At 41.6% G+C, this 22,532-nt stretch overlaps 1 protein-coding gene across 2 annotated transcripts in view; it reads left to right on the top strand.

Annotated features, from left to right (window-relative positions):
- ahnak (AHNAK nucleoprotein) overlaps positions 1 to 22,223 on the top strand; it is a 37,410-nt gene extending 15,187 nt beyond the window's left edge. Inside the window, exons 3-7 of one of the 2 annotated variants that reach the window (XM_084719055.1) lie at positions 489 to 548; positions 669 to 825; positions 947 to 1,173; positions 1,298 to 16,712; positions 16,908 to 22,223. In XM_084719055.1, coding sequence (XP_084575181.1) covers positions 669 to 825; positions 947 to 1,173; positions 1,298 to 16,712; positions 16,908 to 21,220 — 20,112 coding nt within the window. In that variant the 5' untranslated portion in view covers positions 489 to 548 and the 3' untranslated portion in view covers positions 21,221 to 22,223. The remainder of the gene's footprint in view (positions 1 to 488; positions 549 to 668; positions 826 to 946; positions 1,174 to 1,297; positions 16,713 to 16,907) is intronic. The other variant, XM_084719054.1, reaches the window with a different exon arrangement.
- The last annotated feature ends 309 nt before the right edge of the window (positions 22,224 to 22,532 follow it).

The following is a 22,532-nucleotide window of genomic DNA, read 5'->3' as shown; positions in this document are numbered from 1 at the left end:
TTGTTCAAATTGTCTGTGAATGTTTGTGGATATGAATTTGTGTTAATGAGAGAGGGCGTGTGCAAACATGTTGGTATATGTGTTACAATGTATTTCTGCACCTTAGTGTGTGTTTTCATAAAGCAAAGGCTTAGAAAGCTTTAACTATCATTGTTCTCTCTATTGACATTGGAGCTGGGGTGTAGGCGTAGGATTGGGCTGCTTTCCTCAGGGCAGGGTGTGGTTTGACTTCAACCAAATTTCCAAAACACAGAGCACCCAAGAGGGAGGTGTGTTGGGTGAGGTGGGCGGGGGGATGGGGGTGTTTGCTGAAATGGTTTTAACACCATCTAGTGTCCACCAATGGGTGTTACAAACCAGACCTCCTAACAAATGAGGGTTAGTATATATAGGATACGTCTTCAGAGTGAAAATAGAATAATTTGTCTGAAATGAAGTGATGCATTGTTATTTATTTGTTTTAATGGTTATTCTTATACTTTATGCAGGAAAACAATCGATCAAGTGTCCATCACACCAGGGCTTAAACAGAGGAAAGCATAAACAAGGTATTTCATATAGATAAGTTTACAATAAATCCTTTGTCCTTTCTATATTTCATTTTGTATAATGTCTATACTGTAAGTTCTTGTGGTTTCAACCCATTATTTGTATGGCTATGTTTACAGATGGCTGAAGAGGAGGAAACAAGGGAGGTGCTCTTTCCAGACTGGGAGGGTCCAGATAAAACTGGCCTGACCATTGAACGGACAAGTGAGGGAGAGATCTTTGTTAAGGAGGTGAGAGGAGAGTCACCTGCAGCACGGTCTGGAAGAGTGTATGAAGGTACAAAATTTGTTTTTCTCTCAAATCGTCAACTATGAAGTAAGATTTGTCTCACCTAATGATAACTAATCTTCAGTAATCTTAACAGACTTTTTTACTGCTGTCTCTGATTAATTCATAGGTGACCAGATTGTAGGCGCTACTGTCTACTTTGATAACATGAGCTCAGAAGAAACAGCTGAGCTATTGAAGACATTGAACCGTCACAAGGTTGGACTTAAACTACAAAACAAAGGAGACAAATCTCCTTACAGCTCGCCCTTGAGCACGCCATGTCGTTCTCCAATGGGCACCCTGACATGGGAAGGGAAGCCCCGGTTTGGAGGTTCCAGCCCAGACATCATCCTTGTAAGTTCTTTTTTTTTTTAAATTATATGATCACTGATTTGTCTCTGAGGAAGCTACTGAGCAAAATACATGACATAATAATATTTCCATGTTGTATGCCTTCCTGCCTTTTTTCTCTCAATAGAGTGGAGATGATGAGGACTATAAGAGAATATACACAAAAAAGATCAAACCAAGGCTGAAGTCTGAAGACCTTGCAGAGGGAGTCGATGTTCGCACAGAACGGCATAGCAGCACAAGCAGTGATGGCAGCACAATAACTACCATCACTCGTCGCATCACTACCTACACTGTGGATATGCCAAGTGGCATAAGTGAGCAACTTGAACTTTCAAGCCCAGAGTTCAAGGGCCTAAGGCATGAATCTGGAGATGGCTCTGCTCATATCAGAATCTCACATGGCAGCCCTTCAGGTAAAGTGGGAGGAGAAGAGGGAGTTTTTGAGTCAAGTAATGTCTCTTACACTGTGCCACAAGGTCTCAGATTAAAAGGGCCCAATGTTGAGATCTCAAGAGGGAGTGGGGAGCAAGGAGATGGAAACATTCAGGTGTCAGGCACAAGCATGACAATAAGTGACAGCACAAACACTGGCAGTAGGCATATTACAATAGGAAGGTTGGGAGGTGCAGAAGTAATGTCAGCTGATGAGAATGGAGGGTCAATTAGTCTGTCTTCATCAGGAAGTACCATCAGTCACAGTGGTTCCAGAGTTATTGATACTAGCAGGATAGGAGGATCAGGAATAACAGTAGGCAATGTTTCCTCAGGATATTCCTCAGCACCAGGCAAGGTTTCAGTGGGCGGTATGGATATCAACCTTAAAGGTTCAAAGATGAAAGGTGAGGCTGATATCAACCTGCCAAGCACAAAGGGAGAAATAAAAGCATCTGGAATAGACACTGCAGTTCCAGGTTATGACACAGAGGGCAATATGAGTGGGATAAAAAAGTCAAGCATCAAGATGCCTGTCATTGGAATGAAAGGAATCAGAAAAGAGGGAACTAGTGTTGAAGTTGAACTCAGTGGTGATGTAGATATGTCAGTGCCTGTGACGCAGCAGGTGCAAAAACCAGAAGCAGGGTCAGTTGTTAACATTAGGCTTCCAGAAGCTGCCACCGACTTAAAAGCACCTGAAATCAACTCTAGAATTCAAACTAACATACCAAAGGTTGATGGAAAATACAAAATGGAGGTGTCTAATGTTAAAATGCCATCCCTAACAGGACCAGATACAGATGTAAATCTGAAGGGTTCTAAGATAGAGGGAAATCTCGACGTAACAGTCCCAATGACTGAGGGAAAAATGAAGGCACCCCAAGTAGACATTAAAGGTCCAGCTATAAAAATTGAGGGGAAGGAAGGAGATTTCAGAATGCCACAGATAACGACACCATCATTTGGGGCCAAGGGAGCAAAAGTTGATGCAAAAGGTCCTGAGGTTGGACTTGATGTTGGAGGCTCTGATGTAAAAATTGAAGGACTGAAATTCAAGATGCCATCCATAACAGGACCCACAATGCCAGAATGTGATATCAGTGTGAAAGGAAGCAAGTTAAAAGGAGATATGGATGTGACAGTTCCAAAGATTGAGGGATACATGGCAAAACCTGAAGTTGACATCAAAGGACCAGAAATTGACACTGAAAGGCATAAAGGTGGAATTGACATGCCTAAAATCAAAATGCCACCGATTGGCATCAAAAGTCCTAAGATGGATGCTACAGATGTTGATATAAAACTCACCAAACCTGAAATTGATGTCAAGGCACCTGCGGTTGATATTAAAACATCCACAGTTAATGTTGAAAGCCCAGACGTAGACATAAAAGCTCCCAAAGTGGATATTGGCATTAAGGGAACAGAAGGTGGATTCAACCAGCCAAAATCTACAATGACATCGATTGGCCTGAAAGGACCAAAACTTGAAAGTGATGTGGCTATATCTGCACCAAAGATAAAAGGAGACATAACAGCACCTGAAATTGACATCAAAGGTCCACAAGTTGATATTAAAGGGAGAAATGGTGGTGTTGAAATTCAAAAAATCAAAATGCCATCATCTGGTCTAAATGTCAAGGGTCCAGATGTGGACCTCAAGCTCCGCAAAAGTGAAATTAATGTAAAAACACCTGAATTTGATGTTAAAGCTCCAGTGATAGATGTTGAAGGCCCTGATGCAAAACTCAAAGGAACGGAAATTAAAATACCATCCATAAAAGGACCAAAGGTGCCAGAGGTGGATGTCAAACTTGGAGGTCCAAGAGTTGAAGGAGAAGTAGATGTATCAGTGCCAAGGGTTGAAGGACACATAAAAGGTGCTGACATCGGAAAAAGTGGATTTAAAATGCCCAAAGTAAATATTTCAGGATTTGGAATTAAAGGTCCAAAAGTGGAAGGTCCAGAAGTTGATGCTGGCCACCCAAAGGCTAATATAAATGTGAAAGCTCCTGAAGTAGACATTAAAGGCCTAGATGCTGACTTTGAGAGTAGTGGTAACATCAAAATGCCATCAGTTCCAAAAGGCAGCATTGATGTGAAAGCACCTGGTTTTGACATTAACGCTCCAGAGATTGACATTGAAAGACCAGAGGCAAAAGTCAAAGGACCCAGTATCAAGATACCAACCATAAAAGGACCAAAGATACCAGATCTTGACGTCAAACTAAAAGGTCCTAAAGTCGAGGGAGATGTTGATGTTTCACTTCCAAAGACTGAAGGGGATATAAAAGTTCCAGATGTGGATGTTGAAGGACCACATGTTGACAAAGGAGGATTTAAAATACCGAAATTGAAAACACCATCGTTTGGATTCAAAAGTCCAGATGTGGATATAAACCTTCCCAAAGCAAATATTGATGTGAAAGCACCTAATGTTGACATTAAAGCACCAGATGTGGACATTGAAAGTCCAAGTGGTAAAATCAAGGGACCGAAATTCAATGTGAATTTGAGAGGTCCTAAAGTCAAAGGTGACCTGGATGTGTCAGCTCCAAAGATTGAAGGGGATATAAAAGCACCTGAAGTTGACATCAAAGGTCCACAGGTTGACATTGAAGATCCAAAAGGTGGATTTGAAATGCCTAAAATCAAAATGCCATCATTTGGCTTCAAAGGTCCAAAAGTGGAAGGGCCAGATGTTGACATTGACCTTCCCAAAGCAAACATTGATGTGAAAGCACCTGATGTTGACATTAAAGGGCCAGAGGTTGACATTGGAGGACCGGATGCAAAACTCAAAGGACCCAAATTTAAGGTGCCATCCATATCAGGACCCAAAGTTCCAGAATGGGATATTAGTCTGAAAGGGCCCAAAGTAAAGGGAGATGTTGATGTGTCAGTTCCAAAGATTGAGGGAGACATAAAAGCACCTGAGGTGGATATTGAAGGACCAGATGTTGACACTGAGGGACACAAAGGAGGATTTAAAATGCCAAAGTTCAGAATGCCAACCTTTGGAATAAAAGGTCCAAATGTTGAAGGGCCAGAAGTTGATGTCAGCCTCCCGAAAGCTGATGTTGATATTAAAGCCCCTGAACTGGATATCAAAGGACCAGATGTGGACATTGAGAGTGCCAGTGGTAAAATCAAAGGACCGAAAATCAGCATGCCAACCATTTCAGGACCAACACTTTCCATGCCAGATGTGGATTTCAAACTCAAAGGTCCCAGAGTCAAAGGTGACCTGGATGTGTCAGCTCCAAAGATTGAAGGGGATATAAAAGCACCTGATGTTGACATCAAAGGTCCACAGGTTGACATGGAAGGTCCAAAAGGTGGATTTGAAATGCCTAAAATCAAAATGCCATCATTTGGCTTCAAAGGTCCAAAAGTGGAAGGGCCAGATGTTGACATTAACCTTCCCAAAGCAAACATTGATGTGAAAGTACCTGATGTTGACATTAAAGGACCAGAGGTTGACATTGAAGGACCGGATGCAAAAATCAAATCACCTAAGGTCAAGATGCCAAGCATAAAAGGACCAAAGATGCCAGATATTGATGTCAAGCTAAAAGGTCCTAAAGTTGAGGGAGATGTGGATGTTTCACTTACAAAGATTGAAGGAGATATAAAAGGTCCTGAGGTGGATATTGAAGGACCAGATATCAACATTGAGGGTGGCAAAGGCTTTAAAATGCCAAAAATAAAAATGCCCAAATTTGGCTTGAAAAGTCCAAAGGTGGAAGGTCCAGATGTTGATATAAACCTCCCAAAAGCTAACATTGATGTGAAGGCACCTGACGTTGATATTAAACCTCCAGAGATTGACATTGAAGGACCAGATGCAAAAATCAAAGGACCTGAGATCAACATACCAAGCATAAAAGGACCAAAGATGCCAGATTTTGATGTCAAACTAAAAGGTCCTAAAGTTGGGGGAGATTTGGATGTTTCAATTCCAAAGATTGAGGGAGATATAAAAAGTCCTGAGATGGATATTGAAGGACCAGATGTTAACATTGAGGGTGTAAAAGGAGGCTTCAAAATGCCAAAAATGAAAATGCCTAAATTTGGCTTCAAAGGTCCAAAAGTAGAAGGGCCAGATGTTGATGTAACCCTTCCCAAAGCTAACATTGATGTCAAAGCACCTGATGTTGACATCAAACCTCCAGAGGTTGACATCGAGGGACCAGAGGCAAAAATCAAAGCACCTAAGGTCAAGATACCAAGCATAAAAGGACCAAAGGTGCCAGATCTTGATGTCAAACTGAAAGGTCCTAAAGTCGAGGGAGATGTGGATGTTTCACTTCCAAAGATTGAGGGAGATATAAAAAGTCCTGAGATGGACATTGAAGGACCAGATATTAACATTGACGGTGGCAAAGGTTTTAAAATGCCAAAAATAAAAATGCCCAAATTTGGCTTGAAAAGTCCAAAGGTGGAAGGTCCAGATGTTGATATAACCCTTCCCAAAGCTAACATTGATGTGAAAGCACCTGATATGGACATTAAAGGACCAGAGGTTGACATTGAAGGACCGGACGCTAAACTCAAAGGACCAAAATTCAACATGCCCACAATTTCAGGACCAAAACTCTCCATGCCAGATGTGGATTTCAATCTGAAGGGCCCCAGAGTCAAAGGTGATGTGGATGTGTCAGTTCCAAAGATAGAGGGAGACATAAAAACACCTGAAGTTGACATCAAAGGTCCAAAGGTTGATATTGAAGCGCCAACGGGTGGATTTGACATGCCTAAAATCAAAATGCCATCAATATCAGGACCAAAGCTGCCAGAATGGGATATTAATCTGAAAGGGTCCAAAGTAAAGGGAGATGTTGATGTGTCAGTTCCAAAGATTGAAGGAGACATAAAAGGTCCTAAGGTTGACATTGAAGGACCAGATGTTGACATTGAAGGCCACAAAGGTGGATTCAAAATGCCGAAATTTAAAATGCCATCCTTTGGAATTAAAGGTCCAAATGTAGAGGGGCCAGAGGTTGATGTCAACCTCCCGAAAGCTGATATTGACATTAAAGCCCCTGAACTGGATATCAAAGGACCAGATGTGGACATTGAAAGTCCAAGTGGTAAAATCAAAGGACCGAAATTCAACATGCCAACCATTTCAGGACCGAAACTCTCTATGCCAGATGTGGATTTCAATCTCAAAGGTCCCAGAGTCAAAGGTGACCTGGATGTGTCAGTTCCAAGGATTGAAGGAGAAATAAAGGCACCTGAAGTTGACATCAAAGGTCCACAGGTTGATATTGAACATCCAAAAGGTGGATTTGAAATGCCCAAAATCAAAATGCCATCATTTGGCTTCAAAGGTCCTAAGGTAGAAGGTCCTGATGTTGACATTGACCTTCCCAAAGCAAACATTGATGTGAAAGCACCTGATGTTGACATTAAAGGACCACAGGTTGACATTGAAGGACCGGATGCAAAACTCAAAGGACCCAAATTCAGCATGCCAAAGATTTCTGGACCTAAACTCTCCATGCCAGATGTAGATTTTAATCTGAAAGGCCCCAGAGTCAAAGGTGATGTGGATGTGTCAGTTCCAAAGATAGAGGGAGACATAAAAACACCTGAAGTTGACATCAAAGGTCCAAAGGTTGATATTGAAGCGCCAACGGGTGGATTTGATATGCCTAAAATCAAAATGCCATCAATATCAGGACCAAAGCTGCCAGAATGGGATATTAATCTCAAAGGGCCCAAAGTAAAAGGAGATGTTGATTTGTCAGTTCCAAAGATTGAGGGCGACATCAAAGGTCCCAAGGTTGACATTGAAGTACCAGATGTTGACATTGAAGGCAACAAAGGTGGATTCAAAATGCCGAAACTTAAAATGCCGTCCTTTGGGATAAAAGGTCCAAATGTTGAAGGGCCAGAAGTTGATGTCAGCCTCCCGAAAGCTGATATTGATATTAAAGCCCCTGAACTGGATATCAAAGGACCGGATGTAGACATTGAGGGTCCTAGTGGTAAGATCAAGGGACCCAAATTCAACATGCCCACCATTTCAGGACCAAAACTCTCCATGCCAGATGTGGATTTCAATCTCAAAGGTCCCAGAGTTAAAGGTGACCTGGATGTGTCAACTCCAAAGATTGAAGGGGATATAAAAGCACCTGAAGTTGACATCAAAGGTCCAGAATTTGATATCAAAGGACCAAAAGGTGGACTTGAAATGCCTAAAATCAAAATGCCATCATTTGGCTTCAAAGGTCCTAAGGTAGAAGGTCCTGATGTTGACATAAACCTTCCCAAAGCAAACATTGATGTGAAGGCACCTGATGTTGACATTAAAGGACCAGAGGTTGACATTGAAGGACCAGATACAAAACTCAAAGGACCCAAGTTCAGCATGCCAAAAATTTCTGGACCGAAACTTTCCATGCCAGATGTAGACTTTAATCTGAAAGGCCCCAGAGTCAAAGGTGATGTGGATGTGTCAGTTCCAAAGATTGAGGGTGAAATAAAAAGTCCTAAGGTTGACATTGAAGGGCCAGATGTTGACATTGAAGGCCAAAAAGGTGGATTCAAAATGCCGAAACTTAAAATGCCGTCCTTTGGAATTAAAGGTCCAAATGTTGAAGGGCCAGAGGTTGATGTCAGCCTCCCGAAAGCTGATATTGATATTAAAGCCCCTGAACTGGATATCAAAGGACCGGATGTAGACATTGAGGGTCCTAGTGGTAAGATCAAGGGACCCAAATTCAACATGCCCACCATTTCAGGACCAAAACTCTCCATGCCAGATGTGGATTTTAATCTCAAAGGTCCCAGAGTCAAAGGTGACCTGGATGTGTCAGCTCCAAAGATTGAAGGGGATATAAAAGCACCTGACGTTGACATCAAAAGTCCAGAATTTGATATCAAAGGACCAAAAGGTGGACTTGAAATGCCTAAAATCAAAATGCCATCATTTGGCTTCAAAGGTCCTAAGGTAGAAGGTCCCGATGTTGACATAAACCTTCCCAAAGCAAACATTGATGTGAAGGCACCTGATGTTGACATTAAAGGACCAGAGGTTGACATTGAAGGACCAGATGCAAAACTCAAAGGACCCAAGTTCAGCATGCCAAAAATTTCTGGACCAAAACTCTCCATGCCAGATGTAGACTTTAATCTGAAAGGCCCCAGAGTCAAAGGTGATGTGGATGTGTCAGTTCCAAAGATTGAGGGTGAAATAAAAAGTCCTAAGGTCGACATTGAAGGGCCAGATGTTGACATTGAAGGCCAAAAAGGAGGATTTAAAATGCCTAAATTTAAAATGCCATCCTTTGGAATAAAAGGTCCAAATGTTGAAGGACCAGAAGTTGACGTCAGCCTCCCAAAAGCTGATATTGATATTAAAGCCCCTGGACTGGATATCAAAGGACCAGATGTGGACATTGAGAGTCCTAGTGGTAAAATCAAGGGACCGAAATTCAAGATGCCAACTATCACAGGACCAAACATTTCCATGCCAGACATTGATTTCAATCTAAAAGGTCCAAAAGTCAAAGGAGATGTGGATGTGTCAGTCCCAAAGATAGAGGGAGACATAAAAACACCTGAAGTTGATATTGAAGGTCCAGATGTTAACATTGAAGGGCCAAAGGGTGGATTTGAATTGCCTAAAATCAAAATGCCATCGATATCAGGACCAAAGCTGCCAGACTGGGACATTAACCTGAAAGGGCCCAGAGTCAAGGGAGATGTGGATGTGTCAGTTCCAAAGATTGAGGGTGACATCAAAGGTCCCAAGGTTGACATTGAAGGACCAGACGTTGACATTGAGGGCCAAAAAGGAGGATTCAAAATGCCTAAATTTAAAATGCCATCCATTGGAATAAAAGGTCCAAATGTTGAAGGACCAGAAGTTGACGTCAGCCTCCCGAAAGCTGATATTGATATTAAAGCCCCTGAACTGGATATCAAAGGACCGGATGTAGACATTGAGGGTCCGAGTGGTAAGATCAAGGGACCGAAATTCAACATGCCCACCATTTCAGGACCAAAACTCTCCATGCCAGATGTGGATTTTAATCTCAAAGGTCCCAGAGTCAAAGGTGACCTGGATGTGTCAACTCCAAAGATTGAAGGGGATATAAAATCACCTGACGTTGACATCAAAGGTCCACATCTTGATATTGAAGGCCCAAAAGGTGGCTTTGAAATGCCTAAAATCAAAATGCCATCATTTGGCTTCAAAGGTCCAAAGGTGGAAGGTCCTGATGTTGACATTGACCTTCCCAAAGCAAACATTGATGTGAAGGCACCTGATGTTGACATTAAAGGACCAGAAGTTGACATTGAAGGTCCAGATGCAAAACTCAAAGGACCCAAGTTCAGCATGCCAAAAATTTCTGGACCGAAACTTTCCATGCCAGATGTTGATTTCAACCTGAAAGGTCCAAAACTCAAAGGTGATGTGGATGTGCCAGTTCCAAAGATTGAAGGTGACATCAAAGGTCCCACGGTTGACATTGAAGGACCAGATGTTGACATTGAAGGCCACAAAGGCGGATTCAAAATGCCTAAATTTAAAATGCCAACCTTTGGAATAAAAGGTCCAAATGTTGAAGGGCCAGAAGTTGATGTAAATCTTCCGAAAGCAGATATTGATATTAAAGCCCCTGGACTGGATATCAAAGGACCAGACGTAGACATTGAGAGTCCAAGTGGTAAAATCAAAGGACCGAAATTCAACATGCCAACCATTTCAGGGCCAAAACTCTCCATGCCAGACGTGGATTTCAATCTAAAAGGTCCCAGAGTTAAAGGTGACCTGGATGTGTCAGCTCCAAAGATTGAAGGGGATATAAAAGCACCTGAAGTTGACATCAAAGGTCCAGAATTTGATATCAAAGGACCAAAAGGAGGACTTGAAATGCCTAAAATCAAAATGCCATCATTTGGCTTCAAAGGTCCTAAGGTAGAAGGTCCTGATGTCGACATAAACCTTCCCAAAGCAAACATTGATGTGAAGGCACCTGATGTTGACATTAAAGGACCAGAGGTTGACATTGAAGGACCAGATGCAAAATTCAAAGGACCCAAATTCAGCATGCCAAAGATTTCTGGACCGAAACTTTCCATGCCAGATGTAGACTTTAATCTGAAAGGCCCCAAAGTCAAAGGTGATGTGGATGTGTCAGTTCCAAAGATAGAGGGAGACATAAAAGCACCTGAAGTTGACATCAAAGGTCCACAGGTTAATTTTGAAGGTCCAAAAGGAGGATTTGAAATACCTAAAATCAAAATGCCAACATTTGATATTAAAAGTCCAAAAGTGGAGGGTCCCGATGCAGACATAAACCTTCCCAAAGCTAATATTGATGTAAAAGCACCTGACATTGACATTAAAGTTCCTGATGTTGATATTGAAGGCCCAGATGCAAAAGTCAAAGGAGCACAATTCAAGTTGCCATCAATATCAGGACCAAAGTTGCCAGATTTTGATATTGATCTGAAAGGACCCAAGATAAAGGGAGATGTGTCAGTTCCAAAGATTGAAGGAGACATAAAAACACCAAAAATATCTGGACCAAAAATATCATTGCCAGATGTTGACATCAATCTTAAGGGACCCAAGTTGAAGGGTGATTTGAAAGGGGATGTTCAATTCCCAAAAGCTGAACTTGAGGGACCTGATGTCACACTTGATGTACCTGAAATTGGCACAAAGAAAACAAAATTCAAAATGCCAAAGTTTGGATTCAAGGGTCCAAAGATAAAGGCTCCAGAAGCTGATGTGAAGATGGTGAAAGGGGATGTCAGTATCAAAGGGAAGACTGGTAGCTCTGAAGGTCTTGATCTTGACCTGGGATTGACTGGTCCAAAAGCTAAAGGATCAAAATTCAAGTTACCAAAATTTGGTTTCAAAGGCTCAAAAGTTGAAATGCCAGAAGTCGATGTTAATCTTCCCAAAGCTGGCATTGAAATCAAAAGTCCAGACGTTGACATTGAAGGACCAGATGTTAAAATTGAAAAGACTGATGGCAAAATTAAAGGACCGAACTTCAAAATGCCAACTATCTCAGGGCCAAAACTTTCCATGCCAGATGTGGATTTCAATCTGAAGGGTCCAACAGTCAAAGGAGATATGGATATGTCAGCTCCAAAGATTGAAGGGGAAATAAAAGCACCTGACATTGACATCAAAGGTCCAGAATTTGATATCAAAGGACCAAAAGGTGGACTTGAAATGCCTAAAATCAAAATGCCATCATTTGGCCTCAAAGGTCCTAAGGTAGAAGGTCCCGATGTTGACATAAACCTTCCCAAAGCAGACATTGACGTGAAGGCACCTAATGTTGACATTAAAGGACCGGAGGTTGATATTGAAGGACCAGATGCAAAACTCAAAGGACCCAAATTCAGCATGCCAAAGATTTCTGGGCCAAAACTTTCCATGCCAGATGTAGACTTTAATCTGAAAGGTCCAAAACTCAAAGGTGATGTGGATGTGTCAGTGCCAAAGGTCGAGGGAGACATAAAAGCACCTGAAGTTGACATTGAAGGTCCAGAGTTTGATATTGAAGGGCCAAAGGGTGGATTTGAATTGCCTAAAATCAAAATGCCATCAATATCAGGACCAAAGCTGCCAGACTGGGATATTAACCTGAAAGGGCCCAAAATCAAGGGAGATGTTGATGTGTCAGTTCCAAAGATTGAGGGAGACTTAAAAGGTCCTAAGGTCGACATTGAGGGACCAGATGTTGACATTGAAGGCCACAAAAGTGGATTTAAAATGCCAAAATTTAAAATGCCGTCCTTTGGAATGAAAGGTCCAAACATTGAAGGGCCAGAAGTTGATGTCAACCTCCCGAAAGCTGATATTGACATTAAAGCCCCAGAAATGGATGTCAAAGGACCAGATCTGGACATTGAGGGTCCTAGTGGTAAGATCAAGGGACCGAAATTCAAGATGCCATCTATCACAGGACCAAATATTTCCATGCCCGACATTGATTTCAATCTCAAAGGTCCCAGAGTCAAAGGAGATGTGGATGTGTCAGTTCCAAAGATAGAGGGAGACATAAAAGCTCCTGAAGTTGATATAGAAGGTCCACAGGTTGATATTGAAGGGCCAAAGGGTGGATTTGAAATGCCTAAGATCAAAATGCCATCAATATCAGGACCAAAGATGCCAGACTGGGATATTAACCTGAAAGGGCCCAAAATCAAGGGAGATGTGGATGTGTCAGTTCCAAAGATTGAGGGAGACATAAAAGGTCCTAAGGTCGACATTGAGGGACCAGATGTTGACATTGACGGCCACAAAAGTGGATTTAAAATGCCAAAATTTAAAATGCCATCCTTTGGAATGAAAGGTCCAAACATTGAAGGACCAGAAGTTGATGTCAACCTCCCAAAAGCTGATATTGACATTAAAGCCCCAGAAATGGATGTCAAAGGACCAGATTTGGACATTGAGAGTCCTAGTGGTAAGATCAAGGGACCGAAATTCAAGATGCCAACTATCACAGGACCAAATATTTCCATGCCCGACATTGATTTCAATCTGAAAGGTCCCAAACTCAAAGGAGATGTGGATGTGTCAGTTCCAAAGATAGAGGGAGACATAAAAGCTCCTGAAGTTAACATCGAAGGTCCACAGGTTGATATTGAAGGGCCAAAGGGTGGATTTGAAATGCCCAAGATCAAAATGCCATCAATATCAGGACCAAAGCTGCCAGACTGGGATATTAACCTGAAAGGTCCCAAAATCAAGGGAGATGTGGATGTGTCAGTTCCAAAGATTGAGGGAGACTTAAAAGGTCCCAAGGTCGACATTGAAGGACCAGATGTTGACATTGAAGGCAACAAAGGAGGATTCAAAATGCCGAAATTTAAAATGCCATCCTTTGGAATAAAAGGTCCAAATGTAGAGGGGCCAGAAGTTGATGTCAACCTCCCAAAAGCTGATATTGATATTAAAGCCCCTGGACTGGATATCAAAGGACCAGATGTGGACATTGAGAGTCCTAGTGGTAAAATCAAGGGACCCAAATTCAAGATGCCAACTATCACAGGACCAAACATTTCCATGCCCGACATTGATTTCAATCTAAAAGGTCCAAAAGTCAAAGGAGATGTGGATGTGTCAGTTCCAAAGATAGAGGGAGACATAAAAACACCTGAAGTTGACATCAAAGGTCCACAGGTTGATATTGAAGGGCCAAAGGGTGGATTTGAAATGCCTAAGATCAAAATGCCATCAATATCAGGACCAAAGCTGCCAGAATGGGATATTAATCTGAAAGGACCCAAAGTAAAAGGAGACGTTGATGTGTCAGTTCCAAAGATTGAGGGTGGCATTAAAGGTCCCAAGGTTGACATTGAAGGACCAGATGTTGACATTGAAGGCCACAAAAGTGGATTCAAAATGCCGAAATTTAAAATGCCATCCTTTGGAATGAAAGGTCCACATGTTGAAGGGCCAGAAGTTGATGTCAACCTCCCAAAAGCTGATATTGATATTAAAGCCCCTGAACTGGATATCAAAGGACCAGATCTGGACATTGACAGTCCTAGTGGTAAGATCAAGGGACCGAAATTCAAGATGCCAACTATCACAGGACCAAACATTTCCATGCCAGACATTGATTTCAATCTGAAAGGTCCAAAAGTCAAAGGAGATGTGGATGTATCTGCTCCAAAGATAGAGGGAGACATAAAGGCACCTGAAGTTGATATTGAAGGTCCAGATGTTAACATTGAAGGGCCAAAGGGTGGATTTGAATTGCCTAAAATCAAAATGCCATCAATATCAGGACCAAAGCTGCCAGACTGGGACATTAACCTGAAAGGGCCCAGAGTCAAGGGAGATGTGGATGTGTCAGTTCCAAAGATTGAGGGTGACGTAAAAGGTCCCAAGGTTGACATTGAAGGACCAGATGTTGACATTGAAGGCCACAAAGGTGGATTCAAAATGCCGAAATTTAAAATGCCATCCTTTGGAATGAAAGGTCCACATGTTGAAGGGCCAGAAGTTGATGTCAGCCTTCCGAAAGCTGATGTTGATATTAAATCACCTGGACTGGATATCAAAGGACCAGATGTGGACATTGAGAGTCCTGGTGGTAAAATCAAAGGACCAAAATTCAAGATGCCAACTATCACAGGACCAAACATTTCCATGCCAGATGTGGATTTCAATCTGAAAGGTCCAAAAGTCAAAGGAGATGTGGATGTGTCAGTTCCAAAGATAGAGGGAGACATAAAAGCTCCTGAAGTTAACATCGAAGGTCCACAGGTTGATATTGAAGGGCCAAAGGGTGGATTTGAAATGCCCAAGATCAAAATGCCATCAATATCAGGACCAAAGCTGCCAGACTGGGATATTAACCTGAAAGGGCCCAAAATCAAGGGAGATGCTGATGTGTCAGTTCCAAAGATTGAGGGAGACTTAAAAGGTCCTAAGGTCGACATTGAGGGACCAGATGTTGACATTGACGGCCACAAAAGTGGATTTAAAATGCCGAAATTTAAAATGCCGTCCTTTGGAATGAAAGGTCCAAACATTGAAGGGCCAGAAGTTGATGTCAACCTCCCGAAAGCTGATATTGACATTAAAGCCCCAGAAATGGATGTCAAAGGACCAGATGTGGACATTGAGAGTCCTAGTGGCAAGATCAAGGGACCGAAATTCAAGATGCCAACTATCACAGGACCAAATATTTCCATGCCAGACATTGATTTCAGTCTGAAAGGTCCAAAACTGAAAGGAGATATGGATGTATCTGCTCCAAAGATAGAGGGAGACATAAAAACACCTGAAGTTGATATTGAAGGTCCAGACATTAACATTGAAGGGCCAAAGGGTGGATTTGAATTGCCTAAAATCAAAATGCCATCAATATCAGGACCAAAGCTGCCAGACTGGGACATCAACCTAAAAGGCCCCAAAGTAAAGGGAGATATGGACGTGTCAGTTCCAAAGATTGAGGGTGACATAAAAGGTCCCAAGGTTGACATTGAAGGACCAGATGTTGACATTGAAGGCCACAAAGGTGGATTCAAAATGCCCAAATTTAAAATGCCATCCTTTGGAATAAAAGGTCCACATGTTGAAGGGCCAGAAGTTGACGTCAGCCTTCCGAAAGCTGATATTGATATTAAATCACCTGGACTGGATATCAAAGGACCAGATATGGACATTGAGAGTCCGAGTGGTAAGATCAAGGGACCGAAATTCAAGATGCCAACTATCACAGGACCAAATATTTCCATGCCAGACATTGATTTCAATCTGAAAGGTCCCAAAGTCAAAGGAGATCTGGATGTATCTGCTCCAAAGATAGAGGGAGACATGAAAGCACCTGAAGTTAACATCGAAGGTCCAGAGATTGATATTGAAGGTCCAAAGGGTGGATTTGAAATGCCAAAAATCAAAATGCCATCAATATCAGGACCAAAACTACCAGACTGGGATATTAACCTGAAAGGTCCCAAAGTAAAGGGAGATGTGGATGTGTCAATTCCAAAGATTGAGGGTGGCATAAAAGGTCCCAAGGTCGACATTGAGGGACCAGACATTGACACTGAGGGCCACAAAGGTGGATTTAAAATGCCAAAATTTAAAATGCCGTCCTTTGGAATGAAAGGTCCAAATGTTGAGGGGCCAGAAGTTGATGTCAACCTCCCGAAAGCTGATATTGATATTAAATCCCCTGGACTGGATATCAAAGGACCAGATGTGGACATTGAGAGTCCTAGTGGTAAGATCAAGGGACCGAAATTCAAGATGCCCACTATTAAGGGACCAAATATTTCCATGCCAGACATCGATTTCAATCTCAAAGGTCCCAGACTCAAAGGAGATGTCGATGTGTCTGCTCCAAAGATAGAGGGAGATATACAAACACCTGATGTTGACATCAAAGGTCCAGATGTTGATATTGAAGGGCCAAAAGGTGGATTTGAAATGCCGAAAATCAAAATGCCATCATTTGGCTTCAAAGGTCCTAAGGTAGAAGGTCCCGATATTGACATAAACCTTCCCAAAGCAAACATTGATGTGAAGGCACCTGATGTTGACATTAAAGGACCAGATATTGACATTGAAGCACCGGATGCAAAACTCAAAGGGCCCAAATTCAGCATGCCAAAGATTTCTGGGCCGAAACTTTCCATGCCAGATGTGGATTTCAATCTGAAAGGTCCAAAACTCAAAGGAGATGTTAATGTGTCAGTTCCAAAGATAGAGGGAGACATAAAAGCACCTGAAGTTGATATTGAAGGCCCAGATCTTGACATTGAAGGGCAAAAGGGTGGATTTGAATTGCCTAAAATCAAAATGCCATCAATATCAGGACCAAAGCTGCCAGACTGGGACATTAACCTGAAAGGCCCCAAAGTAAAGGGAGATATGGATGTGTCGGCTCCAAAGATTGAGGGAGACATAAAAGGTCCTAAGGTCGACATTGAGGGACCAGATGTTGACATTGAGGGCAACAAAGGAGGATTTAAAATGCCGAAATTTAAAATGCCATCCTTTGGAATGAAAGGTCCACATGTAGAAGGGCCAGAAGTTGATGTCAACCTCCCGAAAGCTGATATTGACATTAAAGCCCCTGAAATGGATGTCAAAGGACCAGATCTGGACATTGAGAGTCCTAGTGGTAAGATCAAGGGACCCAAGTTCAAGATGCCAACTATTAAGGGACCAAACATTTCCATGCCCGACATTGATTTCAATCTGAAAGGTCCCAAACTCAAAGGAGATGTGGATGTGTCAGTTCCAAAGATAGAGGGAGACATAAAAGCTCCTGAAGTTAACATCGAAGGTCCACAGGTTGATATTGAAGGGCCAAAGGGTGGATTTGAAATGCCAAAAATCAAAATGCCATCATTTGGCTTTAAAGGTCCAAAGGTAGAGGGCCCTGACATTGACATACATGCTCCAAAAGGCAGCACTGATGTCAAAGCACCTGGCCTTGACATTAATGCACCAGAGATTGACATTGAAGGTCCAGATGCAAAAATCAAAGGACCCAAGGTCAAGATACCAACCATAAAAGGACCAAAGATGCCAGAGTTTGATCTCAAACTAAAAGGTCCAAAAGTCGAGGGAGATGCAGATGTTTCACTTCCAAAGGTTGAAGGAGACATTAAAGGTCCTGACATAGACATCGGAGGACCAGAATTTGACACTGAGGGTGGCAAAGGAGGTTTCAAAATGCCAAAAATGAAAATGCCTAAATTTGGCTTCAAAAGTCCAAAGTTGGAAGGTCCAGATCTTGATATAAACCTTCCCAAAGGAAGCATTGATGTGAAAGCACCTAATCTTGACATTGAAGGACCAGAGGTTGACATTGAAGGACCAGATGCAAAACTGAAAGGCCCAAAATTCAACATGCCAAAAATTTCTGGACCCAAAATTTCCATGCCAGATGTGGATTTTAATCTGAGAGGTCCCAAACTCAAAGGTGATGTGGATGTGTCAGTTCCAAAGATAGAGGGAGACATAAAAACACCTGAAGTTAACATCGAAGGTCCACAGGTTGACTTTGAAGGGCCAAAGGGTGGATTTGAAATGCCCAAAATCAAAATGCCATCATTTGGCTTTAAAGGTCCTAAGGTAGAAGGTCCTGATGTTGACATAAACCTTCCCAAAGCAAACATTGATGTGAAGGCACCTGATGTTGACATTAAAGGACCAGAGGTTGACATTGAAGGACCGGATGCAAAACTCAAAGGACCCAAATTCAGCATGCCAAAAATTTCTGGACCTAAACTCTCCATGCCAGATGTAGACTTTAATCTGAAAGGTCCAAAACTCAAAGGAGATGTGGATGTGTCAGTTCCAAAGATAGAGGGAGACATACAAGCACCTGAAGTTGACATCAAAGGTCCACAAATTGATATTGAAGGGCCAAAGGGTGGATTTGAAATGCCCAAGATCAAAATGCCATCAATATCAGGACCAAAGCTGCCAGAATGGGATATCAGCATGAAAGGGCCCAAAGTAAAGGGAGATGTGGATGTGTCAGTCCCTAAGATTGAGGGTGACATAAAAGGTCCCAAGGTTGACATCGAAGGACCAGACATTGACATTGAGGGCCACAAAGGAGGATTTAAAATGCCTAAATTTAAAATGCCATCCTTTGGAATGAAAGGTCCAAATGTCGAGGGGCCAGAAGTTGATGTCCCTGAAATGGATGTTAAAGGACCAGAGTTGGATATCGAGAGCCCTAGTGGTAAGATCAAGGGACCGAAATTTAAGATGCCAACTATTACCGGACCAAACATTTCCATGCCTGATATGGATTTCAATCTGAAAGGTCCCAAACTCAAAGGAGATGTGGATGTGTCAGTTCCAAAGATAGAGGGAGACATAAAAGCTCCTGAAGTTAACATCGAAGGTCCACAGGTTGATATTGAAGGGCCAAAGGGTGGATTTGAAATGCCAAAAATTAAAATGCCAACATTTGGCTTCAAAGGTCCAAAAGTGGAGGGCCCTGATGTTGATATACATGCTCCAAAAGGCAGTATTGATGTCAAGGCACCTGGCCTTGACATTAACGCTCCAGAGATTGACATTGAAGGACCAGAGGCAAAAATCAAAGGACCCAAGGTCAAGATACCAACCATAAAAGGACCAAAGATGCCAGATTTTGACATCAAACTAAAAGGTCCAAAAGTCGAGGGAGATGTGGATATTTCACTTCCAAAGGTTGAAGGAGACATTGGAGGACCAGAGATTGACATTGAGGGACCAGATGCAAAATTGAAAGGAACCAAATTCAGCATGCCAAAGATTTCTGGACCCAAAATTTCCATGCCAGATATGGATTTCCATGTGAAAGGTCCCAAACTCAAAGGAGATGTGGATGTGTCAGTTCCTAAGATAAAGGGAGACATAGAAACACCTGAAGTTGACATCAAAGGTCCACAGGTTGATATTGAAGGGCCAAAGGGTGGATTTGACATGCCTAAAATCAAAATGCCTTCATTTGGCTTTGAGGGTCCAAAGGTGGAGGGTCCAGACATTGACCTAAACCTTCCCAAATCTAACATAGATTTTAAAGCACCTGATATCAACGTCAAGGGGCCTAAAATCAAAGGAAAGATGGATGCATCTGTACCCAAAGTGGAAGGAGATATCAAAGGTCCAAATGCTAACATTGCAGCACCCACCATCTCCATGGAAGGTGTGTCTATTGATCCTGTGAAGACAGGTGTTACCTTTCCCAGATTTAAAGGTCCTAAATTTGGTATGAAATCACCTGAAGTGGAGGGGCCTGAATCCACACTTAAGACAGAGGTTAATCTCCCAGATACTGAAGTAAGTCTTGATGCCCCTGATATTGATATACATGTAAAAGGGAAAAAGGGCAAATTTAAACTTCCAAAAGTCAAAGGAAAGGCAAAGAAACCCGATGTTGCCATAGAAACACCATCAGTGAACTTGGATGTGGACACACCCAATATCCATGTTAAAGGAGGAAAGGCAAAGAAGCCTCTTTTTGGTAAGCTTCATTTTCCTGATGTGGAATTAGATATCAAATCACCAAAACTGAAAGGAGATGGGTCTTTCTCAGAGGGACTGAAGTCATCTGATGTTGATTTGCCATCGGCTAGATTGCACACCAGCGTTGACAGTCCAAATGTTAGTTTGGAAGGGCCAGATGTAAAATTAAAGACTCCTGATATCCAAATCCCAAAGGTGAACATATCTGCTCCTAAAATTGATACAAATTTAAATAGACAAGGAGAGGCAACCATGTCTGCAGGGTTTAGGGGCCAAAAAATAAAGGTGGAAGGTGGTGGAGATATTGACACTAGTGTGTCAGGGGGCAGTGCAAGTGGTGGCCTTAATTTCCCAGAGGGTACTGTAACATTTCCCAAAATGAAGGTGCCAAAATTTGGTATTGCTTTGCCTCAGTTGGAAGGGCAGCAAGGTGGAGGTAATGTTGAATCAGAACTTGCAGCGAGTGGAGGCATAAACATTCAGTCTCCATCTGTCAGTTGTCAAGTCAGTTCACAAGATATTGAGGTTCCCAGCCCAGAACTGAGGCACAGTGAAGGCAAAGTAAAAGTAAAGATGCCAAAATTGTTTGGAAAATCAAAAGCAAAGGGAAGTAGTGAAGGTGACCTTCGGGGACCAGAGGTAGAATTGAGTGCAAGTGGAAAAGGTGGTAAGGTCTCTAAAGACCTAAATGTACATACTGGGAAATTAGAATTAGAGGGTGAGCCTGGACTCAGTGTGTCAACTAAAGGCAAGTCAGCCTCACTGGATCTATTTAAGAAATCAAGGCATCGGTCTTCTTCTCTGAGTGATGAGGGCGGCCTTGCAGTTAGTTCTCCTTCAGCTCACTTAGAATCTGAGGGTGGTGACATTTCATTAGACCTAGGAGGAAGCAAAGTCAAAGGAAAGAAAGGCAAGTTGAAGTTTGGTACCTTCGGAGGTTTTGGTTCAAAGTCAAAGGGCTCATATGAAGTGACACTTGGTGAGGACAGTGAAGCAGGAGTGGAGGGAAGTGCAGGTGTTTCTCTGCCTTCTAAAAAGTCAAGATTGTCTTCATCTTCTAGCAGTGACAGTGGTTCAAGAGGTGGTTTCAGGTTCCCAAGACTTGAGCTGTCTGTTTCACCTAAAAAATGATTATGAGGCAAATCAAACTCTCTCATGTACAACTAAATACCCACTCCTAATACAGAAAATTCTTCAAACTTAAGTTCTTAAGAGGACGTATATAGTCATCTCAGTGTTGTTAACAACAAATAATTCTTTTTTCAGTAATTAGACAGAAGTGCATGAGATTGTTTAAAATCCCTTCAAAATGTAAATAAGATTAATTTGTATTGTAATAATAAATATTGTTTTTTTGTACATAGTCCAGATTTATTGAACATATGCCACGTCACCAAATTTTCACCAATAGTTTATTATAGGGTTTGTCATTTTGTCCTATTTCATTTTATTAAATGAATGTTGTTAATGAACGGGTGTGGTATATTTGTATCCAGGGGTCTATTGCACAGAACAGATAGTTACAATAGTTATTTTGAAGGAAAATGTTGTTTATACACCCAGACACAAACATAAACAGTTACCAGTTTTTTATGTATGGAAGTATTTTATTTTCAAGCTTTGACATTATATAATCAGTGCAGAAGCATAATTACGCAACATAGAGCTGGCCCTTTATAACAATTTCTAAAGAGTGATGTGTTGTATATACCATAATTGCAAAGACAATCACTGTTTGGAAACATCAACTCTCTAAAGTGCTGTCAGTATGTTTCTGGTCATTTTTAAGACAATTTGTTTACCCTTACATTCTGTACCATTGACCAAAATTATGCATTTGCTTCATTTGTTTTAAATAGGTGTTACTCCCTAATCCTGTGTCATGTTCATACTTACCTGTTTTATGATCCTCTGTATTTTATTTCCTTCATTTGCTGTCACTCTCTTTGTACACACATCGTTTGATTGCAAAAAAACTGTCAGAAATAAACAGTCACTTTTTTAATGTCATTCATTTTCAAACCAAATCTATGTTCATAGAGAGTTAATGGAGATAAAGCATGATTTTTTGGGTCTATTCTTTTGTGTGCATTCTGCCAAATAAACTAAATAAAAAGATTTATAGAATTTATAATGCGTCCTTATTCATTTTTTTCAATAAATGTCTTAATCACATGGTATAATATGATATGGCATAATATCTTATGCAATATTGGATGCTGTTTGTAAGTTGTTCCACATTACAGTAATTTTATCCAACATATTGTTGCTTATTTTTGATTATGATATGCTGGTAACACTATTTTATAACCATCATTAATAAATGGCAATTTGATAGCTAACTGCACTTTAGTAATAGTGCTGTTTTACTGTTAACACACGTTCAAATAATACCATCTGGCAATGTGGCAGCTTGGACAGGGGCCCTACGCTTTCAGCTATG

This window comes from Lutjanus erythropterus, chromosome 5 (genome assembly GCF_056507025.1).
Source record: "Lutjanus erythropterus isolate fLutEry1 chromosome 5, fLutEry1.hap2, whole genome shotgun sequence".
In the NCBI taxonomy this organism is placed as follows: Eukaryota; Metazoa; Chordata; class Actinopteri; order Lutjaniformes; family Lutjanidae; genus Lutjanus; species Lutjanus erythropterus.
This window is presented reverse-complemented; position numbering and strand designations above follow the sequence as displayed.